This window comes from Drosophila persimilis, unplaced genomic scaffold, assembly GCF_003286085.1.
Source record: "Drosophila persimilis strain 14011-0111.01,24,50 unplaced genomic scaffold, DperRS2 tig00000477-arrow-pilon, whole genome shotgun sequence".
NCBI classification, from domain to species: Eukaryota; Metazoa; Arthropoda; class Insecta; order Diptera; family Drosophilidae; genus Drosophila; species Drosophila persimilis.
Window position 1 is genome coordinate 3,508,619 of NW_020825313.1, and position 27,229 is coordinate 3,535,847.

General features: G+C 38.7%; 1 protein-coding gene across 3 annotated transcripts in view; it reads left to right on the forward strand.

The window, feature by feature from the left end:
- The window catches only part of LOC6603514 (mucin-17), a 57,764-nt gene that overhangs the window by 22,781 nt on the left and 7,754 nt on the right, over positions 1-27,229 (forward strand). For 2 of the 3 annotated variants that reach the window (XM_002028456.2, XM_026989999.1), the window contains 5 exons: positions 5,918-6,106; positions 6,162-6,631; positions 6,700-7,112; positions 15,915-16,362; positions 16,422-16,509. In XM_002028456.2, coding sequence (XP_002028492.2) covers positions 5,918-6,106; positions 6,162-6,631; positions 6,700-7,112; positions 15,915-16,362; positions 16,422-16,509 — 1,608 coding nt within the window. The remainder of the gene's footprint in view (positions 1-5,917; positions 6,107-6,161; positions 6,632-6,699; positions 7,113-15,914; positions 16,363-16,421; positions 16,510-27,229) is intronic. The other variant, XM_026989998.1, reaches the window with a different exon arrangement.

Here is a 27,229-nt window from a genome sequence, read left to right on the forward strand (position 1 = left end):
AATTTATTAAACTATTTTAAAGACACAAATCAATAAACAAAAAAACGTTGGTTTGGTTCACTCGGAATGATCTTTGATAATTTTTTCGATGTCCGCTCGCGACACCAGCTAAAAAAGACTAATTGTCTATGTGAGTGTCGTATTTAAGTTTCGCACTTTTGAAGAACGGAATTTTGAGTTATTTCAATTTACATTTTTTCCTTAATCGCCTTTAATGGATATTTCTATCAATTTTCTTAAAATTGCTGCTTAATTTAATAGAAATCAGAAAACAAATTTAATTCACCATTTTTTTTAAATGGTGCTGTAAATACTAGTGCCGTTAAGTTAATTTTTAGTGTGTGTATTCAAGTGTCGGGGAGTTTACAGTGGCGAGCACATGTGGATCCATGCTTATCACTTTTCACCATAGCTCGCAAACAACGGACAACACTTTTTCCCTTTGCTGTCTCGTCACTGACGAAACAGAAAAAGACCACGCATATACGGTCTCTCACTGAGCAGAACACTTTTTGTCTCTTCGCTTGTGTTTCGTGTTTTTGGTTGAGCCCGACACACGATCGTGTCTCACAATAACAACTTAGAGAGACACTTTTGGATCAAGCGCTCACAGCAAAAGTTTCTTTAGATGAGCAGAACCAAAAAAGTGTCTGAGTAAAGTGTTTTTAGTTTTTTATTCGTGTTTATTTATTTATTTATCTTTTCCGAATCTTTTGGGCTGTTGTGTTGTAATATGTATATTTACACACATCGGCATAAGTATTTTGACAAAAATTATGCACAACATATTCGGTTGTAACTTCTTATTTTTTCAAAGTAGAAACTATATTTATTTATCGTAGATAGGTATTATATTAAGCTATTAACAATATCTAAAAAAAAGTATGATAAGTGGGTTTATTGTGAAATGAAAATTAATTATCCCCAAACAGACGGTGGCATAAGTATTTTGACATTTTATAAAATGTAAAAAAAAACAAAAACGAATGGAACGAACTAACTTTATATGATGAATCAGCAAAATATATATCCTCCCTTTGCCTCTATCACCTTCTGCAGACGTCTCGGAACTGACTCTACTAAGCTGTGGATATAAGCTAGCAGAATTTCTCTCCAGAGTGATTTCACCTCTCAGATTATATTCTCACGGTTCCTTGTCAAATTTGGAGTCCGGTTTCTTTTTATATAAGACCAGAGATTCTCGATAATGCTTAAGTCTGGGCTCTGGGGCGGCTAGTCCAAAGTATTAACCCCAATGTTCTTCAAGAATTGGGTAACGACTTCAGCTTTATGACACGGGGCGTTGTCCTGTTTAAAGGTAAAGGACACCCCAATAAAATAATCTCCAGAGGAGAAAGCGTGATTGTTTAGCTTCCAAATATTTGTCTTTATTCATGCTACCATCAACAGGAACTAAATTTCGCGAGCCGTTGTAGGCGACGCATCCATAAAACATTATGGTCCCACCTCCATGGATCGCTCTTACACATATAGGTGCCACTTTTTTGCGACGTTCTTTTAGGTTTCTTACGGAAACTATTTTTTTTGGAAAAAGCACTTGCATCGCTCCATAAAAATTTTTTCCAAAATTAAAATTATTTGCCGATTAATTTTTTGGCAAACTCAAGGCGCTTTAAATTATTGCGCTGTGTTATTTGCACTATAGCTCTGGTAATATATGTTAAAAAATCAGTTTCCTTAAGACCTCTACGTATTGTCCGTTCGCTGACATCAAAATTTCCTGTTTCCTTCAAGTCATTTTCAACCGATCGAGGAGTTTTCAAGACATCCTGCTTAAATTGCCGTAAACTAAAAGTGTCTACCTTGACAGTTGTCTTTCGTGGTTTGCCACAACGTGTAGCGTTTTAAGCAGTGTTGGTTTTTTTAAATTTGTTTTTTTTTTAGCAGTTTGTCTGACGTGAAATATACTATAATCTACTGATATTTTGCACTGAAATACCAGAGTTGAACTTCACTATTATTTCATTTTTAAGAGATTCACTGAATTCCTTTCGGTTACTCATATTTCACAAATTATTGAACGAAAACAATTTTTATCAGCATTTACAATCTCTAAACTGAGATAATCCGAAATAATGGTTTCGCTTTCTATCAACAGCAGATCAATGCAAATTAATTGAAGTTCTGACAAAATACTTTTGTCCAGCCAAGATCAGATTACGAATGAGAATAAGAAGCATATTAACAAAACGCAAAATGCAACTACGAAGATAATTTGCAATATACTTTATGCATTCATGTAGTTAGCGGTAAATCAGATAAGAGAGCTGTAACACGTAGCAATTCGTCAAAATTCAACGCTAAACGTTGCGTAGAGCTCTGTCAAAATACTTATGCCGACGTGTGTATTTGCAAACTGAAGAGACATGATTAAGAAGAGATGTGATGATAATGGAGGTTATACCCGTTATAAATTATTTTGTACATATGGATGTATGTATATATCATTTTTTATTAATAAAAATTAAGCTTAACCACTAACAAGGAGTTAATATTTTCCGCACTTAAAGAGCTAAGTTTTTCAAAGTTTTTGAAAAAATCGGTCTTTGCTTGAGCGAAGAGCTAGTTGAGCAAAAACAGATTTGATCGGGTCTTTTCAGTCCCTTTTCTCAATGTGTCCTTAAATGAGAGGTTTTTATCAGACACGCCGAAAGTGTCAACTGTTATTTGCGAGGTCTGCAATCCTTGTGATTTTTTTTTGTTATAGATTCTTTAATTTAGTGAGAAAAAAAAACAAAACGATTTCAATTTAAAGAGATTTTAATTTTTTCATGAAAAGTCCATGTAGTCACTTTTTCAAGTTTCCAATTTGTTTACTTTAATAATTTGTTTAAAATATTTGTTCCAAGGGCCTTAGCTTTTGTCACATTCCGAATAAGTTTTGGAATACTTTCGACTAAATTTAGTATGTGCTTGCAAGGTATCATGTGCCACATACTAATATATATGTGCTCTAAAACTACAGTCATAGGTTTTTATTTTTTGTGCGAATAAAAGCCTTAGTTAGAAGTTCTTTTTATACCCGATACTCAAAATGAGTATTGGGGTATATTAGATTTGTGGTAAAAGTGGATGTGTGTAACGTCCAGAAGGAATCGTTTCCGACCCCATAAAGTATATATATTCTTGATCAGCATCAATAGCCGAGTCGATTGAGCCCTGTGTGTCTGTCCGTCCGTCCGTCTGTCCGTCCCCTTCAGCGCCTAGTGCTCAAAAACTATAAGAGCTAGAGCAACGATGTTTTGGATCCAGACTTCTGTGATATGTCACTGCTACAAAAATATTTCAAAACTTCGCCCCGCCCACTTCCGCCCCCACAAAAGACGAAAATCTGAGGCATCCACATTTTTAAAGATACGATAAAACCAAAAACGCAGAATCGTAGAGGATGACTATATGTCCTAAAGTGTAAAATCTCAACCAGATCGTATAATTATTATAGCCAGAATCAAGAAAACAATTTCATTCTTTCTCGCTCTGTCTCTCTCTAACACACAGGTTTCATGGTCGCTTTTGCCAATTGCAAAATATGAGTTCAAGGATCTCAGAACCCATAAGAGATAGAGCAACCAAATTTGGTATCCACACTCCTGTGATATCGGACCTTGACCGTTTTGTGTCAAAATTTCGCCAGACCCCCTTCCGCCTCCGCAAAGGACGAAAATCTGGGGCATCCACAAATCTCAGAGACTATTAACACTAGAGTAACCAAATTTAGTGTCCGCACTCCTGTTAGATCTCACTATAAAACGTATATCTCAGAATTTCGCCCCACCCCCTTCCGCCCACACAAAGGACGAAAATCTGTTGCATCCACAATATTGCAGATTCGAGAAAACTAAAAACGCAGAATCATAGATAACGACCATATCTATTAGATTGCTGAATCTGGATCAGATCAGATAATTAAAATAAAATAGCCAAAAGGAACAAATCAATTTGCACTGGCTACGCAGCGCCCGACGTCACGCTCAGACTGATTTTCTGTCTCTCTCGCACGCACTTTTTGTCGTGTCGCTTAATATTAGCGGCGTCTGCCGGAGGAGAGCCATACTGACTAAGTATCGGGTATAAATGTAGAGTTGCGTTGTCCGCAGCAACTCACAACATTCTCCCTCGTTATTGTTATTTCAGAGTTTTCACTTCTGGCATTTTGAAATAAACCACTTCTAATTGAATCTCAGAGAAATTCATTTCGCAGTCCGCAGTTGTATCATTTGTAAAAAAAAGACTTTTAATGGAATCATAGATTTCCTCTTTGCCAAGATGTAAACAAAATTTTTAATTAAATACCTATTCGGTTTCGAAATCTTCCAATCAAGTCCAAAATAAAAAAGGTCCAAATTGTAAAAGTGAACATAATAAATGTTACGGGTGCATGTCATCCTAAACAATTGCCGGATAAACAACAAAATATTCAGTGTCTCCTTTTCTTTTAAGGTTTTTTTTTTCGCTTACATTAGATATTGAAATTATTTTTAGAAATTTTGGGTCCGCTGTGACATTTTGGAAGATAGCGCTATGCCACTTTTAAAAGCAATATAACGCACCCAAAAGTTACACCAAAAAATAGAAAAATATGTTTTGTATTAATAAAACTGGTCTACACGCCAAATGGTTCAAAGATAGGAAAAGGATATTCTTATAGTATTTTCATCGCTGAACACTAACCTGATCTCCAAAAGTTCCAAAGTCAAGAAATGGACTCAAAGTTTCAAGACCTCTGTTTTTTTTTTTTACACTTTTTCGATCATTTGTAGAGAAGAATGGCGAGGTGCTAAACGTCTCTAATTAGGCTTACATAAGTTGCACTCATAGAGCGGTACACAATGGCACAATTCGCGCACATAAAAAAGCTACATGAAAATGTTGGATTGATTCAAAGCTTTTTCGTTTTGTTTCACTTGGTTGACAGTTCAAGCTTTTATTTAAGCCTCATTAGAGACTTCGGCATTACAAAGCCTTTTCTACTTTTGGAAGCCTTGTGCCGCGATGAAAATCCTATAAGAATATATCCTCGTCCGATTTTTGAACCAAAAAAAATTGTTTTTTTGTCGACCAGTGTAATTTTTAACTGTTATTTACTTGGCGCCAAAACTCTTTCACAAACCCAACATATCTTAATTAGAACTGAACTCTGTTAATTAATTTTGTACCCGACGTTTCTTTTTTTTTCCCCGAACAGACTTAACTTTTCTTTCGGATCTTGACTAGACTGACGATCCTTATTATTTGTATCGATCCGAGCTTTAAGTTCTCAAAGCTTTCGATAATGATGCAATGGTTTCGTGCCATTATTAAATTCAATTAATGTCTCTCTGAGATTTAATAAGAATGTTTGTTTACAAATGTCACAACGCTGGACTTTGAAATGAGTTTTTCTGAGATTCAATTAGAAGAGGTTTATTTATGAATGCCAGAACTGAAATCTATGAAGTAAATATGGAAAGAATTTCTGAGTAAGATTGAATTGAAAAGAACTGTAAAAAGTACACATCAACAGGTTGGTTAATTTGCACTTAGGTTTTGGTAATGGTTGAGTCAAAGATTATTAGTCAAGATTATTACATTACACATAACATAAAATTTTAAAGTTTAATAGCCGTCTATTTTGTAGCTCTTGTTTAAATAGTTAAAAAAGAGTCGAAGTTCCAAAGAGCATTCGTCTTAAAGATGTATTCCCAATAAATTTTCAAAAAAAATATTAAACTATTTTGATTAAAAGCAGAAGGAATATATTAACTTCAAAGTAGTTCCCTTGCTCTAAATGATTCTGTTTTAAGTGGACTTGTGGATACTTAATTTTGATAGACATGATTCGGCAGGGTTTTTCACGGTATAAGTAATAGCAACTCTTAAAAGAATTTTTCTAATCATAGCTAATATTTTTCTCCAGTACTACAAATCCGCGATCGAATGCCACATCATCAACTGGCCTTTCACAGGGTGTAAACATAAGTACACCATTTTGTGCCATCGCGCCGAGTCCATACGCTGGTATAACCATTTCATCATCAAATTCATCAATAACAGGACCAGGGACGGGTCTACCAGCCTATTCTCCAAAGACTGGGTTGTGGTTAAAGTAATTTCTTGGTTAACATATTTACTATTGAAATAACGTTATACTTTGCTTACAGCTCTACCTCTTCCGCTTTGGTATCAACACCCATCTCATCCACATCTGTTATATTTAGTGGTAGCGCCCGTCCAACTCCCCCGCCATTAAATATAGGAGCAGGAATGGGTATGGTGGGGACAGTGGCTCCGACGACAAGAATCCCATCCAATTCAATATCACCACGTGATATGTCCTCTGCTGGTGTCAGTGGTCATGTGACAGCCACAAACTTTCAGCCTACTTCGTACTTCCCCGCACATTTAGCACAACCAACGTCTTCTCCAGCAGCTCCAACCTCTGCTATTAACAGCTCAATTCCGCAAATGTCATTAGTGTCACACACATTGACCACTATTTCAACAACGGCAGCAGTTTCTGCTACCACGTCATCGTCCAACATACAAGGTATAACTCAACCTACGGGCGCAAATACAATTACACCCACACCGCATCCGTTTTCTGCAGAATCTCTTTTTCAGCCAAGTAAAAGTATGAGGACTAAAATTCCTAGAAAAATTAAACAAACGTTTACGTAAATATTTTTATTATTCGCATAGATGATCAAGCGGATTTGCTACGTCGCGAGCTAGACAGCAGGTTTTTGGATCGTTCTGGCTTGTCTGTCCCTCCTACACCACCATCGTCAACATATCTACGACAAGAGCTTCACCATCATCAGCACCAGCATACTCACTTGCACCAGCATCAGCAGTTGTTGCCCACTGCATCCGTATCAGCAACAGCAACGTCCTTGCATACAGGCCCAACAACTTCAGCACAAATTTTTCCGCCGCCATTATTTAAAGACATTCCCAAACTCACGACTGTTGATCCTCAGTTTTATCGTGCTGGTATTGGATTACCTCCTGGCGGCTATACGGGTTACAGTTCGGCAGGTCTTTTACATACTGGTTTGGGGGGAACAACACCGTTCATGCCCCCGAACCATTTGACCGCTTTTGCTCCCAAGGTAAGCCAAACAAAAACCTGATATATATTTTATATTTAATAAAACGCATTTAACCAAAGGTAAGAAAATAAAATTTCCATAAATATTTTGCATACAGACAGCTTTCATCCTATCTTTGTGCGGGTCGTTTAGAGTGTAAGCTTTTTTTTAGAGCTTTTTTTAAACTAAAATATAACAGTGATGGAAAAAATAAAAGAAACGACTTTATTTTAAAACTATAAGCTTTTTGTATTGAGAGAGAGAGGGAGCGAGAGGGAGTCGGGACGAAATTTTTAAATACTCTTGTTACAGTATGATATCACTGGTGTATGGATACAAAATATGGTATCTTTAGTTCTTGTAGTCTCTGAGATTGGACGCTAATCAAGCCGGACGGACAGACAGAGTTGGCTACATCGACTCGGTTATTGATGCTGATGAAGAATACTATATATGGGCATTTTCAAAAAGTCCAAAGGGACAATCGGGACGATTTAACAGCTAATGAAAATATATATATCAATTGATGAAATTCGCTTAGTTTCAATATTTTTGAAAGAAAATATCGGGAAAAAAGTATATGGAAATGTGTTTTTATTAAATTTTAATTTGTGACCCTGACAGACTTTCCGTGAAAAAGTCCATATACTTTATGGGGTCGGAAACCCTTCCTCCTGGATATTATACGCATACAAATGCATCACAAAATTAATATATCCCTAAATTTTTCGAGTACTGGGTATGAAAACTGAACACCATAAGATCCTTAACGAGTGATTGACGCATCGAAAATCTACTGTAAAAAGTAAAACTAAGAAACAAACTACGACACGCCGAAATTCGATTTATCTTCACCAGAAATAGCAGCATAACCTGGAAAAAATTCGTTTTTTCAAACAAGCTTGATTTTAATATCATTTTTGAATTCATATTTATCTAATAGCAACAAATTTGTCAAGAAAAAAGCATAAAAAAAAAAATGAATGAGTTATAGCAATTACGAAAAAAAAAAAACGGCGCCGACTATCTCCTATGCCTCTTATTTAAATACTAGCTACTCAGTGATTATTAACTATTTATTTATATTTAAGCTCAACGGAAAGTCAAAAAAATGCTATGCTAAGTACTCGCCAAGGCAAATTTTTTTTCTTAATTTTGGCTATATCAATGATTTGAACTTAATGGTCAGTAATTTGTTAGATAATTCTTTCATTTATTATGACATTAAGATTGGATTTTGATGCTGATCTGGAATACTTTATTGCGTCGGCAACACATTATTTTGTGTGTTTCATAGATTTATATGAAATTTTGTAGCTCGGTATCGGGTATCGGTGTATCGGGTATAAAAATGAGAATATTGAAGACAAATTTTTGTTTAGAGAAGAAAATTTAAATATAAAAAAAAAGTCGTTTCTATTATTTTTTTGTCATCGCTATAGTATGTGTATGTACACTTCAATGTCATTATAAGCTTTTTATTTTCGTTTTTGTTTTTCTCATTTACTAAAAGTATATACGTATATGAATTTATGCTTGCACTCCTTACATTAAAAGTAAAACAAATTAATAACAAAATTATTTCATAGTTTTAGGACATATTTTGTAAAAACAACGTTTTTCTAAAAGTTGTTTGGTTGTAAGCTATTGCGAGTAATTGAATAATTTAAAGTTTCAATATTCATAATAAGAAGAGGAGTGTAATGATGGATGCAAAAAAAAACAAGACCTGTGAAAATTCGGAAGAGTTTTTCCAAAACAAACGTTATGATGACTCCGGTCCAGCGGGCTCTAGTTTCGGTTTTTTACGTTAAATTGTCAGGTAATTTATGACTAAATAAAACAAGTGCTCGACTTCAAAGCATTTATTGGACTGGTCGCAGCCAGAGATAGCAATAACTCCCCGACTCCACCGTCGAGCCGATCTTGAATGCGCAGAGAGCAGTACAAGAGCGCGGCGTGTGAGAGCAAAAGCTCTGCTCACAACATCGCACACGCTAAGATAGGGTAATTAAGATCGTCTGCTGCAACATTCCGGCCCCGTTGAAGACCTCCGGTACTTCAACCATCTATTGGCAGTTTTGCCAATTTGTGTATGTGGCGTTTATTTACGCCCGCGGGTGTTCGCACCTCGGCGACGCGCACTCTCCCATCTTCTCCCTTGATTGCGGCCACCACTCGTCCTGTGGTCCACTTCTGTGGCGGTGTGTTGTCCTCGTGGACGAGCACTAGACAGCCAATGTCCAAGTCTGGCCCTTTGGTAGCCCACTGGTGACGCACAGGCTGACCAGGTAGTCCTTGGACCAGCCCTGCCAAAACTGCTGCTTGAGCGCTGACAGCATTCGCCACCGCTTCAAGTACGCGAAGCTTCCCCTGCTGCATCTGTCGTCGTGATCTGATTCGGGCGGCAGCGAAAGAAGCGGCTGCCCGATCAGCAGGTGCCCTGGCGTTAGCGCTTCTCCATCGCTGGGATCGTTGCCTGGGGACGCGATTGGCCGGGAGTTGAGAAGAGCCTCTACCAGGTGGGTGCACAGCTCGTCCGCGGTGAGCTTGGCGTTGCCCACTCCGCGTACCAACCTCTGCTTGGCTGATTTGACGGCTGCCTCCCACAATCCGCCGAAGTGTGGTGCTCTCGGTGGTATGAAACACCACTCGACGCACTGCGTACGCCTTGAGCCGGTCCTGGTCCCTCTGGTACGCTTGATACAGCTCGTTCAGCACCTTGCTCGCGCCCACGAAGTTGGTGGCGTTGTCGCTGTACACCTTCTCCGGAAGGCCTCTTCTCCCGATGAACCTTTTAAAAACAGATAAAAAACTATCAGTGGACAAATCTGCTACAAGCTCCAGGTGAACAGCTTTTGATACAAAGCAGACGAAGACGGCTACATATGTCTTAATAGGGGGCCTGCCGCGAATCTTGAGAGACACGTAGAATGGGCCGCAGAAATCTACCCCACAAATCAAAAAGGGCCGAGCTCTTCGCACTCTATCAGCTGGCAGGTTTCCCATGATCTGTCCCTGTAGGACTGGCTTGTATCGGAAGCAGTGCACACAATTTCTCAGGATCCTTGTACATGCTTCTCGAGCATTGATTAGCCATATCTGCTGCCTTAGCAACGAAACCATGACTTTGGCGCCTGCATGGTAGAGAGTCCGATGCAAATTGCGAAGATAAAGCGTCACGAATTGCGACTTTTGCGACAGCAGCAGAGGAAATTTGGCGTCATACGGAATCTCTGCGTTGAGCAACCTTCCTCCCACTCGAATCAGTCGCAGCGTTACTCCGTCGAGTTCGCTCGTATGTATGAACGGGCTTAGTCGTTGAAGATGCGGTGACAGGATTTCCGACCTCGCTAGCTTGTGGAATTCTGGTCCCAACTCGTGTCTTTGGACTACTTCTACCAGCCTTAGAAATGAGACCTTAAATTCTTTGGCTGACAGAACGACCTCTCGACTACGCTTGCTTCCTTTTAGGAACCGGTTTACATATGCCATAATCCGAAGCAATTTCTCAAAAGAAGAGCATCTTTCAATCAACTCGATGAAATCATTGGCCTGACACTTTGCCACTGAATGTGTTGCCAAACACTTCTTGTTTTCCGACCGTTCCATTTCTGGGGACAACTCAACCCGATGTAGACATGGCCACTCCTCAGAATTCCTGAGCAGAAATTGGGGACCATCAGTCCACAATGAGCACGTTACACCGTCTACGTCTGTGCCACGTGACACCAAATCGGCTGGGTTTTGCTCAGTAGGAACGTGCCGCCAAGTCACACCGCTTGACGATTCCTGGATTTCAGCAACCCTATTAGCCACAAACGTTGCGAGCGTGGCTGGATCCCTTTCCAGCCAGTACAAGGTGACTTGGGAGTCCGACCAAAAGTTCACACTTTCGATCATGAACTTGTCCAGGAGCGGTTTTACTTGAGCCCATAAAGTGGATAACAGGAGTGCTGCGCACAATTCGAGTCTTGGAATCGATTTCGTTTTGAGAGGAGCTACTCGAGACTTTGCGGTAAGAAGCTTAGACACGACATTTTTACCATCACTGGTACGGATGTAAATGCAGCATCCGTACGCTTCACCTGATGCGTCTGCGAATCCGTGAATCTGAACGCTTTTATGCGTGGGAAGGCCAATGTAGCGAGGAATGGTTATCTTGTCTAATTCAAACAAATTTTGCTTGAAGTGGTTCCAACTCGTGTGCAAACTCATGGGAACCGACTCGTCCCAATCCAACTTTTGCCGCCACAATTGCTGCAGCAATATTTTTGCCCTCGTTATTAAGGGACATAATAACCCTAATGGGTCGAACAATCGGGACGCAACTGACAAAATGTTTCGCTTTGTAGGGGTCAATGAATCAAATGAGTCATCTAAATGATAATGGAACAAATCATTTTGCGGATTCCATCTAATTCCGAGCGTTTTAACAGACGACGAAGGATCAAACTGCAGCGATTTCTCCTGGCCACTATCGGATAGCAGCTGGGGATGATTTGACGCCCACTTGGCCAACTTAAAACCCCCGGATTCTAAGACCTCACACACTTCCAGCCGAATACGTTCTACATCTTCCAGACTGTTTGCTCCAGTAAGCATATCATCGACGTAAAAGTCACTTTTTATGACTTGTGATGCAATAGGATGGGACTCAGCATAAACGTCTGCCAATTCAACGAGACAGCGGATGGCCAGAAATGGAGCTGAGGCGGTCCCATAAGTAACCGTATTCAGGCGATACGTTTGAACATCTACATTTGCCTTATCCCTCCACAGAATCAATTGGAAATTTCGGTCTTCTTCGGCGACCTGAACTTGCCTATACATTTTGGAGATGTCAGCTGTGAGCGCAAAACGATTTAATCGAAATCGGGCAAGAGTTGCGTAAAGCTCCCTCTGAATAGTTGCACCCACCATCAAAGTCTCATTTAATGAGATTGAAGTCGATGTTTTGCTCGATGCATCGAAAACGACGCGTAGCTTGGTGGTTTTACTATCAGGTCTCAGGACACATTGATGTGGAATGTAGTAATGGCGTCCTGGAGGAGTGCCTGGAAGCAATGACATGTGGCCAAGGATGAGATACTCTTTCATAAACTCCATATACAGATCATGCAAATACTGATCTCGTGCAAGTCTGCGTTCTAGGGATAGAAAGCGGCGTTTTGCCGTCTCGAACGAGAAACCCAACACGTTGGGATTTATTTTAAATGGCAGCCCCACTTCAAAACGACCCGATTCGAGCCTGCGTAAAGTCTGCTTAAAGTTTTGTTTGCAAGCCAATTGTTCAGCTGTATATACAGCCTTCGACTTCTCTGGGACCTGTTCCAATTCCCAAAAGCGCTCCACCAGAGAGTCCAGAGAACAATGATCGCTACCAACAGCGATATTGCAGACAGCATCCTGTGCTGATGCCTTATATTTTCCTGATACAATCCATCCCAACAATGTTTTCTGGATTGTTGGATGTTCGGAACTTGCCTTTAATTGGCCTACACACATTAACTCAAAAAAGGTTTCTGCCCCTATCAATAAGTCAACCTTAGCAGGCTTGTAAAACTGCGGGTCTGCCATCTGCAGGTTTGCTGGTATCTTCCATTGGGCGAAATTGCCAACATGATCGGGTTGGTATGTGGATATCGACCTTAACACCCAAAAATCGGAATCAAAGTTGTGATCGTTGATACGAGATTGGACAGAAGTATGAATCTTGTGCTTTATGACGGACGAGTTTTTCCAACAGTTGTGATATTAAGGCACGACTCATCACGGCGCAATCGTAAGCGATGGGCTAGATCCTCGGATATAAAATTAGTTTGGGAGCCGGAATCTAGAAGTGCCCGTGCATACTGAAATTGTCCGGACCGATCTTGCACCTTTACAACAGCGGTAGCAAGAATAACCTGGTCAGCACTTTTCTTCAATCCACCAATATTCCGCATATAATAAATATTTTATGGTGCTGGCTGTTCACTTTGGTTTATTTTATTACTTTGTGTTTTATTTAATTGGTATTCCAATTCAACGAGGTGCCAATGAAATTGAGATCAGTGGCCAAATAGAGAAACACAGCGCACAAAATGGTGGCTTGGTTCTAGCACTCAGTTTTTTTTTCGCACTTAATACCTGAGAATTCGGCATAGATTAGCCGAACACTTTCCTTTTTTGTTGAGTAAAGATGAATCCAATTTGTCGCACAAAACCAGCCAGCTAGAGCTCTATTCGCAACAGAACAAAAAAACCAATGACTTGTGCCGAGACAACGAAGATGCACTGTAGGTCACTGGTTTGTCGTGCGAATTTCCACGAAATGCTGGATGCCGATGTCCCTGCTCGGGCGCCAATGAAAATTCGGAAGAGTTTTTCCAAAACAAACGTTATGATGACTCCGGTCCAGCGGGCTCTAGTTTCGGTTTTTTACGTTAAATTGTCAGGTAATTTATGACTAAATAAAACAAGTGCTCGACTTCAAAGCATTTATTGGACTGGTCGCAGCCAGAGATAGCAATAACTCCCCGACTCCACCGTCGAGCCGATCTTGAATGAGCAGAGAGCAGTACAAGAGCGCGGCAGCAAAAGCTCTGCTCACAACATCGCACACGCTAAGATAGGGTAATTAAGATCGTCTGCTGCAACAACCTGGACAAAAAACAAAAATATCCAAAACTTTTGACTAAAATATGCTGAGATTCGTGAGGCAATGCTGATTTATATTTTTGCTAATAAAAAAAAAAAATTCTATGGAGGCAAACCCTTCTAAACTACCTATAACACTAATACTTATAATAAAAGATATGATATCTGACAATCTAGTGTCCAAAAGAACCACTTAAAAATTATATCTTTTCTATCGAAGAAGGATGTACCCAAGATGATGATTTATTACTATTTTTATAGCCTAAAGAGTATGAAATTAGGAAAAAAAATTATTTATTTATTTTTTCACCACTACACTTGGAATTTTTACTTTTACTTGAAGGAGTGCAAACATAAAAAAAGTCACAAAAATTAAGATCACTTTAAATTTGCTGAAAATTTTAATTTTATAGAGCTTTTGCTGAAACATAGCCAAGTGCCCTTATTATTTTGTACACCACTGTAAGTACACTGCCCCTCCCTTACATAGAAACACGATTACTTTATTATACCCGATACTCAAAATGAGTATTGGGGTATATTAGATTTGTGGTAAAAGTGGATGTGTGTAACGTCCAGAAGGAATCGTTTCCGACCCTATAAAGTATATATATTCTTGATCAGCATCAATAGCCGAGTCGATTGAGCCATGTCTGTCTGTCCGTCTGTCCGTCTGTCCGTCTGTCCGTCCCCTTCAGCGCCTAATGCTCAAAGACTATAAGAGCTAGAGTAACGATGTTTTGGATCCGGACTTCTGTGATATGTCACTGCTCCAAAAATATTTCAAAACTTTGCCCCGCCCACTTCCGCCCCCACAAAGGGCGAAAATCTGTGGCATCCACAATTTCGACGATACGAGAAAACTAAAAACGCAGAATCGTAGAAGATGACTATATCTTCTAGAGTGCAAAATCTGAACCAGATCGTATAATTATTACAGCCAGAATCACGAAAACAATTTCACTCTTTCTCGCTCTGTCTCACTCTAACACACAGGTTTCATGGTCGGTTTTGCCAATTGCAAAATATGAGTTCAAGGATCTCAGAACCTATAAAAGCCAGAGCAACCAAATTTGGTATCCACACTCCTGTGATATCGGACCTTGACCGTTTCATGTCCAAATTTCGCCACACCCCCTTCCGCCCCCGCAAAGGACGAAAATCTGAGGCAACCACAAATCTCAGAGACTATTAAGGCTAGAGTAACCAAATTTGGTACACACACTCCTTTAAGATGTCACTATAAAACGTATATCTCAGAATTTCGCCCCACCCCCATCCGCCCCCACAAAGGACGAAAATCTGTTGCATCCACAATATTGCAGATTTGAGAAAACTAAAAACGCAGAATCATAGAGAATGACCATATCTATCAGATTGCTGAGTCTGGATCAGATCAGATAATTTTTATAGCCAAAAGGAACAAATCAATTTGCATTGGCTACGCAGCGCCCGACGTCACGCTCAGCCTGATTTTCTGTCTCTCTCGCACGCACTTTTTGTCGTGTCGTTTAATATTAGCGGCGTCTGCCGGAGGAAAGCCATACTGACTAAGTATCGGGTATAACTGTAGAGTTGCGGTGTCCGCAGCAACTCACAACGTTCCCCCTCGTTTTTACTTGTGGTACAGCCCCGTTTTTGCAACAAATTAATTGAACAATATTTTTCTGGAACGATTCAATTCAAAAATCTCCGTTAAAAAGCGACAAAACCACTGTTCTTACTCAAGTGAAAATTCGAGGAATTTTACAATGAATCATACAAAATAATGGTAATCGTTTCTGTATTAAATTTATTTATAATAAAAAGAGTTTTGAATTTTACTTTTAAGCAAAAATTTGACCGGGGCTGTTTCAGTAATGGAAGATTTGCCAAATTAAAAAGGAAAAGTTTTCCATCTCCCTATAAAAGTAAACGGATAAGTGTATGAACATGTGTAAGATTAAAGTGCACGTATGCAAAATCGGTAAAGTTGCAACACTCATGCACGTTTATTTACTATGTGTACAAAACTATTAACAGCAATTATCAACAACCAAATGCAGAAAGGGTTTTTCGACAACATGACTTATTGACTTAACATTGACTTATTTAAACACTCACAACCAGGCCAACTATTTTGCCTCAAATGAACTATCTTAGCATTGTTATTTATGGAGAATACATAATAATTTTAAACAGAAAACTGGTCGTTGGAATGCCATGCATGTTCGTATTGCGTGGGAAATTTATTACCACCAAAACAAGCAATGTTCTGATAAGACAGGATGTCCTACAGGCGGAAATGGTGCAAATGGAAATTTGACCTCCAACAATACGCCAATCACCGCAAGTAACCTGGTAACCGGAGCCGGTGGAAGTAGCATTGTTAGCACTGCCAGCACAATTAATAATGTTGGTTCTTCCTCGGCTATTGGAGGCGGTATCGTTAGTGCAAGTGGGCCAACACCGTCAATTGGTATTAAATCATCAACAGCTATTGCAATGAATACAACACAACAGCATCTTCTTCAAAGGACGAATGAACTTCCACCACCTGCAGCGTTTGCAAATGCATTACCAGGACGTTCTTCATTTGAAACGTCTCCTTTGGCGGCGAGTTTTATTGGAGCACCGCCTAGTCATATCGGTAAACTGTAAAAATTGTAAATAGCTAATTTTAGTTAATAACTGAAAACATTTTGACAGGTACGGCTGTTTCTCCTTTTGGACGCTATGTAGCTCCATTTGGGTTCACGGGTATGACGCATTTCGGCGGACATATAGACGCATGGAGGTAAGTGATGTCATGTATTTACATATATTTATAAATGATATCCATGGGTAGGATTACTATATAATATCTCTATTAGATATTATAAAATAAATATTATAGAAGCCATATTCTATAGTTATATAATTTGTATCCAGTTTAGCTGAGATGTGGAAAATTAAACTAGATCAGGAGCATGATATTTTAGTTTAGGAACAGTCCAACAAAACTGAAAAAAAAAAACCCTATGAGCGAGGCTCAAATCATGTAGCGGTCACACACTGGGCTCTCACACGACATGTATTTTTTTTTCATTCTGGGTCCTTCACTGCGTTAGATCCCACGCAATTCAAAAATCGACCAAACGTTCGTATCGATTGGTGTAAGAAAATGATCAAGAATTACGATCGTGGTGCTTCACAAGCTGTGTATAACATTTCTACAGGTGACGAATCATGGACTTATAATTACGAAACAAAACATTAATCGAAGGTTTGGGTGTTTTAAAACGAGCCAAATGCTACAATAGTTTTCGCAACGAATTATGAGACCAATTATGAGTGGTAAATAACCATTTTTGACCTGAAGTTATTACACAATTTCGAAAAAACCAACCTCCAAATACGGACCAAATTACTGGAATACTACTAAAAAAAAAATAATTCTACCGCAATCCGAGCTCTTACGCCCGAGCTCGCTCCACTCAACAGATTTTTGAACACCAAAAATATTGGATTAAGGGGTCATCTTGGGCCTTGCCAACATTTCCTCACATCTAAAGGGATCTTTTTGTTTACAGCTGTAAAAAAAATTGAGTGGTCAACGTGACGTGAAAAAGTTTCAAAATAGGTATTAATATTGTAAGAGAAATTTTTGCATAGCTAGGGAAGAAAAGCAACGTGCGTACACATGAAAAAAAATAGCAAGCAAAATAAAACTTAAAAAAGTCAAATTTTGTTGCCTAATTTTAATTAAAGATAACATGATATTTACAAAATACCACAAATATTTTTAAGTATTGGGTAAATTTGTTTTAAAAGATAAAAAAAAATGTAGAAGATAATGTCGGGACAGAATTTTATGGAAATGGTTTATTTTATACTTTTCTCTCGTAGGACCTTTCCAGAGAAATTTGTTTAAGTATTTACTTTTTTTAATTTAAAAAAATAGGCTTTGGGGTTGCACTTCTAAGTATGGGCATGAGACTTCTCAACCAGGCCTAACCATATTTTTCGTCACGTGCAAAGTATATTCAAAAGTTTTCATTTTGTAGCACAGTGTTATTATTAATATTATCAATATGGAAATGTCAAATAAGGACAATATAAACCATTTTGTGCAGGTGCGTTATATAGTCGTGCTTGCAAGGGTACAGGCATGGCTCCGAGCATTTTCGTGTACACCATTTCACCACAGGTAGCAATATGTGAGTCCCCAACATTTCGGAAAAAATTATTTTGGCAATAACAAATTAATGCCACCAATTTTATTATTCTAGCTGTAAAACTGATACCACAGTTACGACAAGACACGAATTAAATTAGTGAGGGGCTCTTTCCGAATTTATTCAAATGCTTTCAGTTGAAGAAGTGGAAGAAAGAATAAAGCGTTTCCGACCCCATAATAGACAGAGTCTGTCTATCGGACGAGTGTTTAAGCCGTCGCGAGTGTTTTATGAAGTTAATAGGAAAATAAGCATTCATTCAAAATACAAAAACAAATACCACTACAATTACCAATTATTAGAAAGGTGTGTGAGGATTAGTAAAATAATAAGAGGAAGAGAATTAGTGGTGGATATAATATGGTAGAGGGAATTATAATCCGAGCATAAGACCCTAAACGGTTCATGTAAGGAATAATTCGGTCTACAAAGTTGATGTTGAATCGTGAAGTTTATGCGGCCCAACGGATCAGGGTATATGTCACCCCCGATCAAGTTGTGCATAAAAATCACACCAAGCATTTTACGGTTAACAAAGGATGGGAGGTTTACTAAAAGCAGTCACTCACACCTTCATCCCAGTTAAGGCCCCGCAGAGCAAAGAGTACAAAGTTTTCCTGTACTTTTTCTATATGGTCCTGGTGTACTTTGTACTGAGGGCACCATACACTGGAGCTAAGCTCGGACAAACAAGCGAGGGGTCGTCAAATTCCTTTGACCACCTCTTTATAAACACAAGAAGGCCCATGGCCTTATTTACCATTGTAGAAATGTGTTCAGAAAACTTTAGCTTGGCGTCTAATATAACACCAAGATCATCCACCGGGGTAATTCTATCAAGAGATCCACCACATTATTGTGTATCGAGTTTATACAACACCATGACTGAAAGTTATTGAGATCGGATTGCAAGCGAGAATGAAATGAAATGTCCTTATACTGGACACAGAGTTTAACATCATTCGCATACATAAGTACTCCAGAATATGTTAATACCGAAGGCAAGTCAGGGTGCCTGCCCTGTGGCACTCCCGAAAAAACCTTTACTGGTGAGGAGAGCGAGTTTTTGAAGAGGACTCTTTAAGACTTGGAACAAAGATAGCTAGAAATCCATCTCAGGTTGGGCGGAAACCCTTAAAGGTCAAGTTTATGTGCTAAAAGGGAATGGTTTACAGAGTCGAATGCTTAACTAAAGTCGGTGTAAATAACATCTGTCCGTAAGTTACCTTGAAAGCCTTTAACAATAAAAGAGGTAAACTCTAAAAAGTTCGTGGTGGTTGATCGCCGCCTCATAAATCCATGCTAAGTTGGAGATATAAGTGACTTTCAGAGATGTTGCAAGTGTGGAGTTAAGACCTTCTCAAACATTTTATGAATAGCGGATCACTTTGCTGTACCTCTATAATTTTTTTCGTCAGACTTGCTACCTTTTTTATGGAGATGAATTATAAAAGATCCCTTCCAGATCGGGGGAAAGCAAGAAGGATCAATGGACAGGGTGAATCAAGGGTCCATACAGAGCCTTGGTGCAGTACCTGAGTACACAACCTTGAACCCCGTCTGCACCCGAGAAAATGCCGTCTTAACTAGTGAAAATCATGAAGTAGAGAACATTCATTTAATAAGGGACTGAAATTGCCGTTCGACCTCGGTAAACTGTATGGGTACGGATTACCAGTGAGTAGTACTTTTCCTCAGAATAGATGGTTTGGAAAAATTGGGCAAAAAATTCGGCAATTGCCGAGGTATTACGGACGTTCTACGTATTTGTATTCCGGGGATTTCTATAGATTGTTATACCCGATACTCAAAATGAGTATTGGGGTATATTAGATTTGTGGTGAAAATGGATGTGTGTAACGTCCAGAAGGAATCGTTTCCGACCCTATAAGATTTATATATTCTTGATCAGCATCAACAGCCGAGTCGATTGAGCCATGTCTGTCTGTCCGTCCCCTTCAGCGCCTAGTGCTCAAAGACTATAAGAGCTAGAGCAACGATGATTCGGATCCAGACTTCTGTGACATGTCACTGCTACAAAAATATTTCAAAAGTTCGCCCCGCCCACTTCCGCCCCCACAAAGGACGAAAATCTGTGGCATCCACATTTTTAAGGATACGATAAAACCAAAAACGCAGAATCGTAGAGGATGACTTATATCTTCTAGAATGCAAAATCTGAACCAGATCATATAATTATTATAGCCAGAATCAAGAAAACAATTTCATTCTTTCTCGCTCTGTCTCTCTCTAACACACAGGTTTCATGGTCGGTTTTGCCAATTGCAAAATATGAGTTCAAGGATCTCAGAACCTATAAGAGCCAGGGCAACCAAATTTGGTATCCACACCCCTGAAATATCGGACCTTGACCGTTTTGTGTCAAAATTTCGCCACACCCCCTTCCGCCCCCGCAAAGGACGAAAATCTGGGATATCCACAAATCTCAGAGATTATTAACGCTAGAGTAACCAAATTTGTTATCCGCACTTCTGTTAGATCTCACTATAAAACGTATATCTCAAAATTTCGCCCCACCCCCTTCCGCCCCCACAAAGGACGAAAATCTGTTGCATCCACAATATTGCAGATTCGAGAAAACTAAAATCGCAGAATCATAGATAACGACCATATCTATCAGATTGCTGAATCTGGATCAGATCAGATAATTTTTATAGCCAAAAGGAACAAATCAATTCGCAGTGGCTACGCAGCGCCCGACGTCACGCTCAGACTGATTTTCTGTCTCTCTCGCACGCACTCTTTGTCGTGTCGTTTAATATAAGCGGCGTCTGCCGGAGGTGAGCCATACTGACTTAATATCGGGTATAACTGTAGAGTTGCGGTGTCCGCAGCAACTCACAACGTTCCCCCTCGTTATCTTTTGTAGAGTGTAGCATAAAGTCGCCAAAAGGTGCTTTTCCTCACTTTACAGCATCACTACTGTCAGGTCATCCGTGTTGTAATGTAACGTAAGGTAAGAATGGTGTCGTTATGGGTGGCTGGCTCACCTGCACATAACGGATTGACTACTATCGTCAGGTGCCGTCTTCCTCTTGTTCCGAGTCCTCTATCACACAACCCTGGACTGACTCGACGATGGTCTCCAGCCTTACTCGGTCTTACCAGGTCTTACTCGCCTGCCTGCAGGGTGTCAGCTATACGCTGTCCCACGTCATCTTCCTGAAGCTGGGGTAGAGCAGATCCTTCACCTCCTTGTTAATTTGGATAATGACGCACTGCCCCAAACCGTTGGGTAGTGATCTTCCATTGTTCAGAGCCTTCAAGTTCTCCGTTGGTACTTCTGAGTTCTAGCGCTGTATAATCTTCATCATAAAGAATATATATTCTTGATCATCATCAATAGCCGAGTCGATGTAGCCTGTCTGTTCGTCCGTCTTTTTTGGAGCCTAGCTCTCAGAGACTATAAGAGCTAGAGCAACGAAATTTTGTATCCTGACTTCTGAGATAAAACACTGAATCAAGTTTTTTTTTAAATTTGACCACGCTCTCTTCTGCCCCCAGAAAGTACGAAATCTGTGGCATCCACAATTTTGAAGATACGAGAAAACCAAATGCAGAATCATATCTTCCAGACTGCAGAATCTGAATCAGATCTTATTATTATTATTATTATACCCGATACTCAAAATGAGTATTGGGGTATATTAGATTTGTGGTAAAAGTGGATGTGTGTAACGTCCAGAAGGAATCGTTTCCGACCCTATAAAGTATATATATTCTTGATCAGCATCAATAGCCGAGTCGATTGAGCCCTGTCTGTCTGTCCGTCCGTCCGTCTGTCCGTCTGTCCGTCCCCTTCAGCGCCTAATGCTCAAAGACTATAAGAGCTAGAGCAACGATGTTTTGGATCCAGACTTCTGTGATATGTCACTGCTCCAAAAATATTTCAAAACTTTGCCCCGCCCACTTCCGCCCCCACAAAGGGCGAAAATCTGTGGCATCCACAATTTCGACGATACGAGAAAACTAAAAACGCAGAATCGTAGAAGATGACTATGTCTTCTAGAGTGCAAAATCTCAACCAGATCGTATAATTATTACAGCCAGAATCACGAAAACAATTTCACTCTTTCTCGCTCTGTCTCACTCTAACACACAGGTTTCATGGTCGGTTTTGCCAATTGCAAAATATGAGTTCAAGGATCTCAGAACCTATAAAAGCCAGAGCAACCAAATTTGGTATCCACACTCCTGTGATATCGGACCTTGACCGTTTCCTGTCCAAATTTCGCCACACCCCCTTCCGCCCCCGCAAAGGACGAAAATCTGAGGCAACCACAAATCTCAGAGACTATTAAGGCTAGAGTAACCAAATTTGGTACACACACTCCATTAAGATGTCACTATAAAACGTATATCTCAGAATTTCGCCCCACCCCCTTCCGCCCCCACAAAGGACGAAAATCTGTTGCATCCACAATATTGCAGATTTGAGAAAACTAAAAACGCAGAATCATAGATAATGACCATATCTATTAGATTGCTGAATCTGGATCAGATCAGATCAGATCATTTTTATAGCCAAAAGGAACAAATCAATTTGCAGTGGCTACGCAGCGCCCGACGTCACGCTCAGACTGATTTTCTGTCTCTCTCGCACGCACTCTTTGTCGTGTCGTTAAATATTAGCGGCGTCTGCCGGAGGAGAGCCATACTGACTTAGTATCGGGTATAACCGTAGAGTTGCGGTGTCCGCAGCAACTCACAACGTTCCCCCTCGTTTTTATTATTATAATTATTATTATAATTATTATTATTATTATAATTATTATTATTATTAGAATTATTATTATTACTGACTGAGTATCGGGTATAAATGCAGAGTCGTGGCCGTAGTAGCGACTCACAACGTTCGTTACTTATGTATTGGTGGCATTTTGACCAATTTTGACCCACTCAGCAAGAAGAATCGTTTTCCAGGATTCTTTCGATGATACCTATTCCCCCAACCCTTATGTTCCCTACGTCTTGCTACTTTTTTTTTGTTCGCCAAACTGTGTAAGGCCCGTCATACCCAAATATGTCGTTTTTGCTTTCCAAAATAAATCAGGCTTTTCCAAATGGTCTTTGGCGAATTGCAGCACTTTTTTTTTTGTTGATGGCAGAAATTAAAGGTTTGCGTTTTGCCATTCGTCCATGATAACCGGTATTGTGAAGTCAGCTTATTTGTGCCGTTTTTTTCGAAATTTTGACGAATCGTTGTAATTGTTGTTTTTGGATGAAGAATAACTGCTGAGTTTAAACACGTTTCTTTCATAAAAAAGTTTTTGTTTGTTCAAAAATGATTAGTTAAACTGTATAAAAAGAAAAATGTAGATCATAAATTACTTTACTAGCGGGCTATGGCAAGTTCGCTGACAAAATTCAAGAAAGAAGAATGTTAACTTAAATTATTCATTAAAGTAAATTTGATTGTGGTAGCACAAGTGTCAAAGGAAAATAGATGGAAAAATGTATTTTAATTATCGCAAAAGCTACAGAAAGATTCATGGTTAGAGTAGTTTGAAGAACAGAAGAAGACGGAGAGGAAAGTAATGCCTAGTCGGGCGTGGAAGGGCAGCAATACTTATGTATGCATAAGACTAATGAGGTCACTGGATTCGACCTCACCAGAGAGAAGTCCTACGGCTTTCAAGAAAGTGCATGTTAATAAAACGCAGACGACTCTCATAAAAAGGATTGAAGAATAACGGGGACTCGGGATCACTATAGAAAAAACATAGCTTGACATCGTCATCATACATTAGGACTCGGGAATGAGTTAAATCTTGGGGTAGATTATTGATAAACAGGTTAAATAACAAGGGACCAAGATGGCTACCCCGAAGAGACAAAAACAGGTTTAGGGAGAGAAGAGTTGAAGCAGACACGCTGAGAACGATTGCAAAGGTACGTATTAGTCCAGAGAAGTTTAGTTGGAAATCCGAGGAGAGATAAGTTGTTGATCAGAAGATTGTGATTAACTGAATCGAAAGCTTTACTAAAATCAGTATAAACTACATCAGCTTGACACTGTTATGTAATTTAAGGAGAAAATTCAAGGAGGTTAGCCAAAACTGAGCGACGTTTTACAAATCCATGCTGGGATTCTGAAAAATGTGTTGGAGCTAAGAAGTAATACTTTTTCGAATGTTTTAGGTATGCCAGATAAATTAGAAATACAACGGTAGTTTGAAACATCTAAAGTAGTCCCCCTTTAATGAATGAGAAATATGTAAGATTCTTATATGTTTCCACCATATTTCGACCTTATTGGTTTTTTATGTTTTGAAAAAAAATACTCACGTGATGGACTAAATTCGACCTTGGATTCTGGTTCAGGGCCCCAAAATACATGCTCTGGTCAGCCGCGCACGACACTTTTTTGTGACGCTGTGTATTTAAGCTATAGCTACTGAGGCCGTAAGCTCACTAGGTTTTCATCCAAAACGTACCGTTTTCGTTTTTAGGTGCTCCCGTTTTCACAAAATTTTTTCATCGATTTGTTTCATTTTATCATGGTTCCTGACAAATAAAAACAGATAACCTGGTTGTTTCGTGAAAAAGGGCAATACAAATTCCTTTTATTTTTTCAATTGCTGATAAAAAGATAAAAGATAGATTAAAATAAATAAATAATATAATTCGCTAATTACACTATTCAACACCACATTTCCGTTGTGAACCAAATTGACTTTTTATGATAGATTAGGGGCTTTAAAAATGTTTAATGTTTTTTTTTCAAGGTGTGGTTTTGTATCTAAATATACTTCAAATCTGGTATTTTTCATGTTCTTTTCATAGGTTGTGCTTATTTTTTTGCACACCACTTAAGTGTCTTACTCCTGGTTGTATATAAATTTTACAATTATGAAAAGCTCTGAGTCAAGCAAGACGGACAGACAGACATGGCTCTGTCGACTCGGCTATTGATGCTGATCAAGAATATATATACTTTATGGGTCGGAAACGCTTCGTTCTGGACGTTACACACATCCATTTTCTTTTTGAAGATCGGGTATACAAATAAAGCCCAATATACCATATTTTTCCAAGTTTTCAAAGCTAAAATTAGGGGGAAAAAAATATTGCAAAAAGTTGTCAATTTTGAATTTGATATTTTTTCTAGACGGTAAGCTTAAGCTTATATGTAGTTGCATTTATCAGATTTTCAGAATTTTAAAAGTTCAATACAACCTGTGCAAAGCGGGACAGCGACCCCATTTTTTTACGTAAATTAAAATAATAAAGCTAGAGACTTCAAATTTTTTACACAAAATATTTCCGACGTATGTACACTACTGGCCAAAATAATAAGTACACGCTTATGAGCTTTCTTTCACGTCCTATAAAACTTTTCTAATAAACATAATTAAAAAATCAAATTTAATTTTAGTTTTCTAACCTACAATAGACTATAAAAATGTTTATCATAAGCATTATTCATTTCAAATATATATTTTATGATCGATTAAACCTTAAAATCATAAATAAGGGCTGGCCAAAATAATAAGTACAGCAATTCTCCAAAGCGAAAAACTAAAAGCGTATACAAAATTTGTACACTTTTTTCTTATAATTTATAATCTTTTAATAGTATCCTATATAGCAACACTTATTTTGGATGATTTCGGCCATTCTTCTTGGCATACTAGCAATAAGTTTGCGGCAAGTCTCCACTGGAATCTCACACCACGGTTTTTTGCACAAATTCTCCAAAATTATTTTTCTTTTCGAAAAGCATTTTTACCAATTCGATGTTTTAAGTTACCCCAAAGGTTTTTAAATGGGTTTAAGTCAGACCAAGCCTTCACCACCTTTGAGGTGTGCTTTGGGTCATTTTCTGGTAGAAAGACCCATCTCAACGGCATGTTTTCCACAGCATTAGGTTGTATAATGTCTGTCAATATGTTTTTATACCCGAATTGGATCACATGATCAGTTATGCGATGTACCGGCTAACGCCATGCCAAGAAAAATAGCCTCAGATACCTATACATCAGCCTCCGTTCTTAACCGTTTTCTTTGTGTACCGGAAGTCGAATTCTTTGCCTTTGGGTCGTTGTATAGATCTTCTGGAGTCATTATCAAAAAGATTTAGTTTTGTTTCATCTCTCTATAATATATTATTCCACTTCTAAGACCCATCTGACCCAGACCATGCCAAATGATTTTCAACGACTTTTTGCATCATCTTCAAAATTTTTACTCGGAGTAAGGGAACTTTTTGGACTATACGTCCTGTTAGGTCTGTATATTGAAGTCTCCGACGAACCATTAGACCCGATTTTTCTTTGCCAATTTGAGCGGATATGGCCTTGGAAGATATGAACTGATCTTTTTTTGCAAGACTGATGATGCGGGTGTCCGTTGTTTGTAAAGATTTCTTCTTCCATCCTCGATTTTCAATAAGCACTTTAGATTTGAAAGTATTCTGAACCTAAAATACCGATCGTCCAAGACTTTTCGCAATTTCCCGGAGAATTTTCCTTTCTTTTTGAAGACTTATGGAAAACTTCCTTTCTTCTGGAGTACGGCCTATCTAAAGAATTTTTTTTAACTCTCATGTACTTAAATATGAAGGAACTCAATAAAAACCAACAATCCTTTGACCAAATCCTTATCCAATCCTTTCAAATATATAAATAGCACCAGTGTACTTATTATTTTGGCCAGACCAAAAATGCCCATTCTGCAAAAATGTATGAATAGAATTTTATTAAGATGGTTCCCCACTCTAATTTTTGATTTAAATATTTGGCAAGACTTAAAACTTTCCAAATATAAACAATTGGCATCCATACACTTACAAACATTCGAGCTATTCCATAACGAACTAGCACGACACCGATGTACTTATTTTTTTGGCCAGTAGTGTATATATACATATACGGGCGCTAGGAGTTGGCGGGGTCAGAAAGGTCTAAAATTAAGATGCATATACATATGTGCTAGAATATGCTTTTAAAATTCTTACAATTTAACATTTTTGTATTAAAACTTAATACACTTTTAAGGTTTTGTAAGTTACAACGAATTTATTATTAATCTTCTACATCTATTTTTATTCGAGTTTCTATGAAAACATTATTGTTGTTAATATTATTATACTAAATATTTTCAAAACATGGTAAAAGTTCAATAACAGCTTTCCGCAATGGGTCTTTTATATTTCAACCCAATCTTTTTATCAGATCGATGCTCGATACGAGAGGATCAGAGAAATCCATTGCTCTTTGGAAAACATCTATCATATTGTTGCGTCGTGAATCCTTTCGAGCATGTAATCGTCTGTCA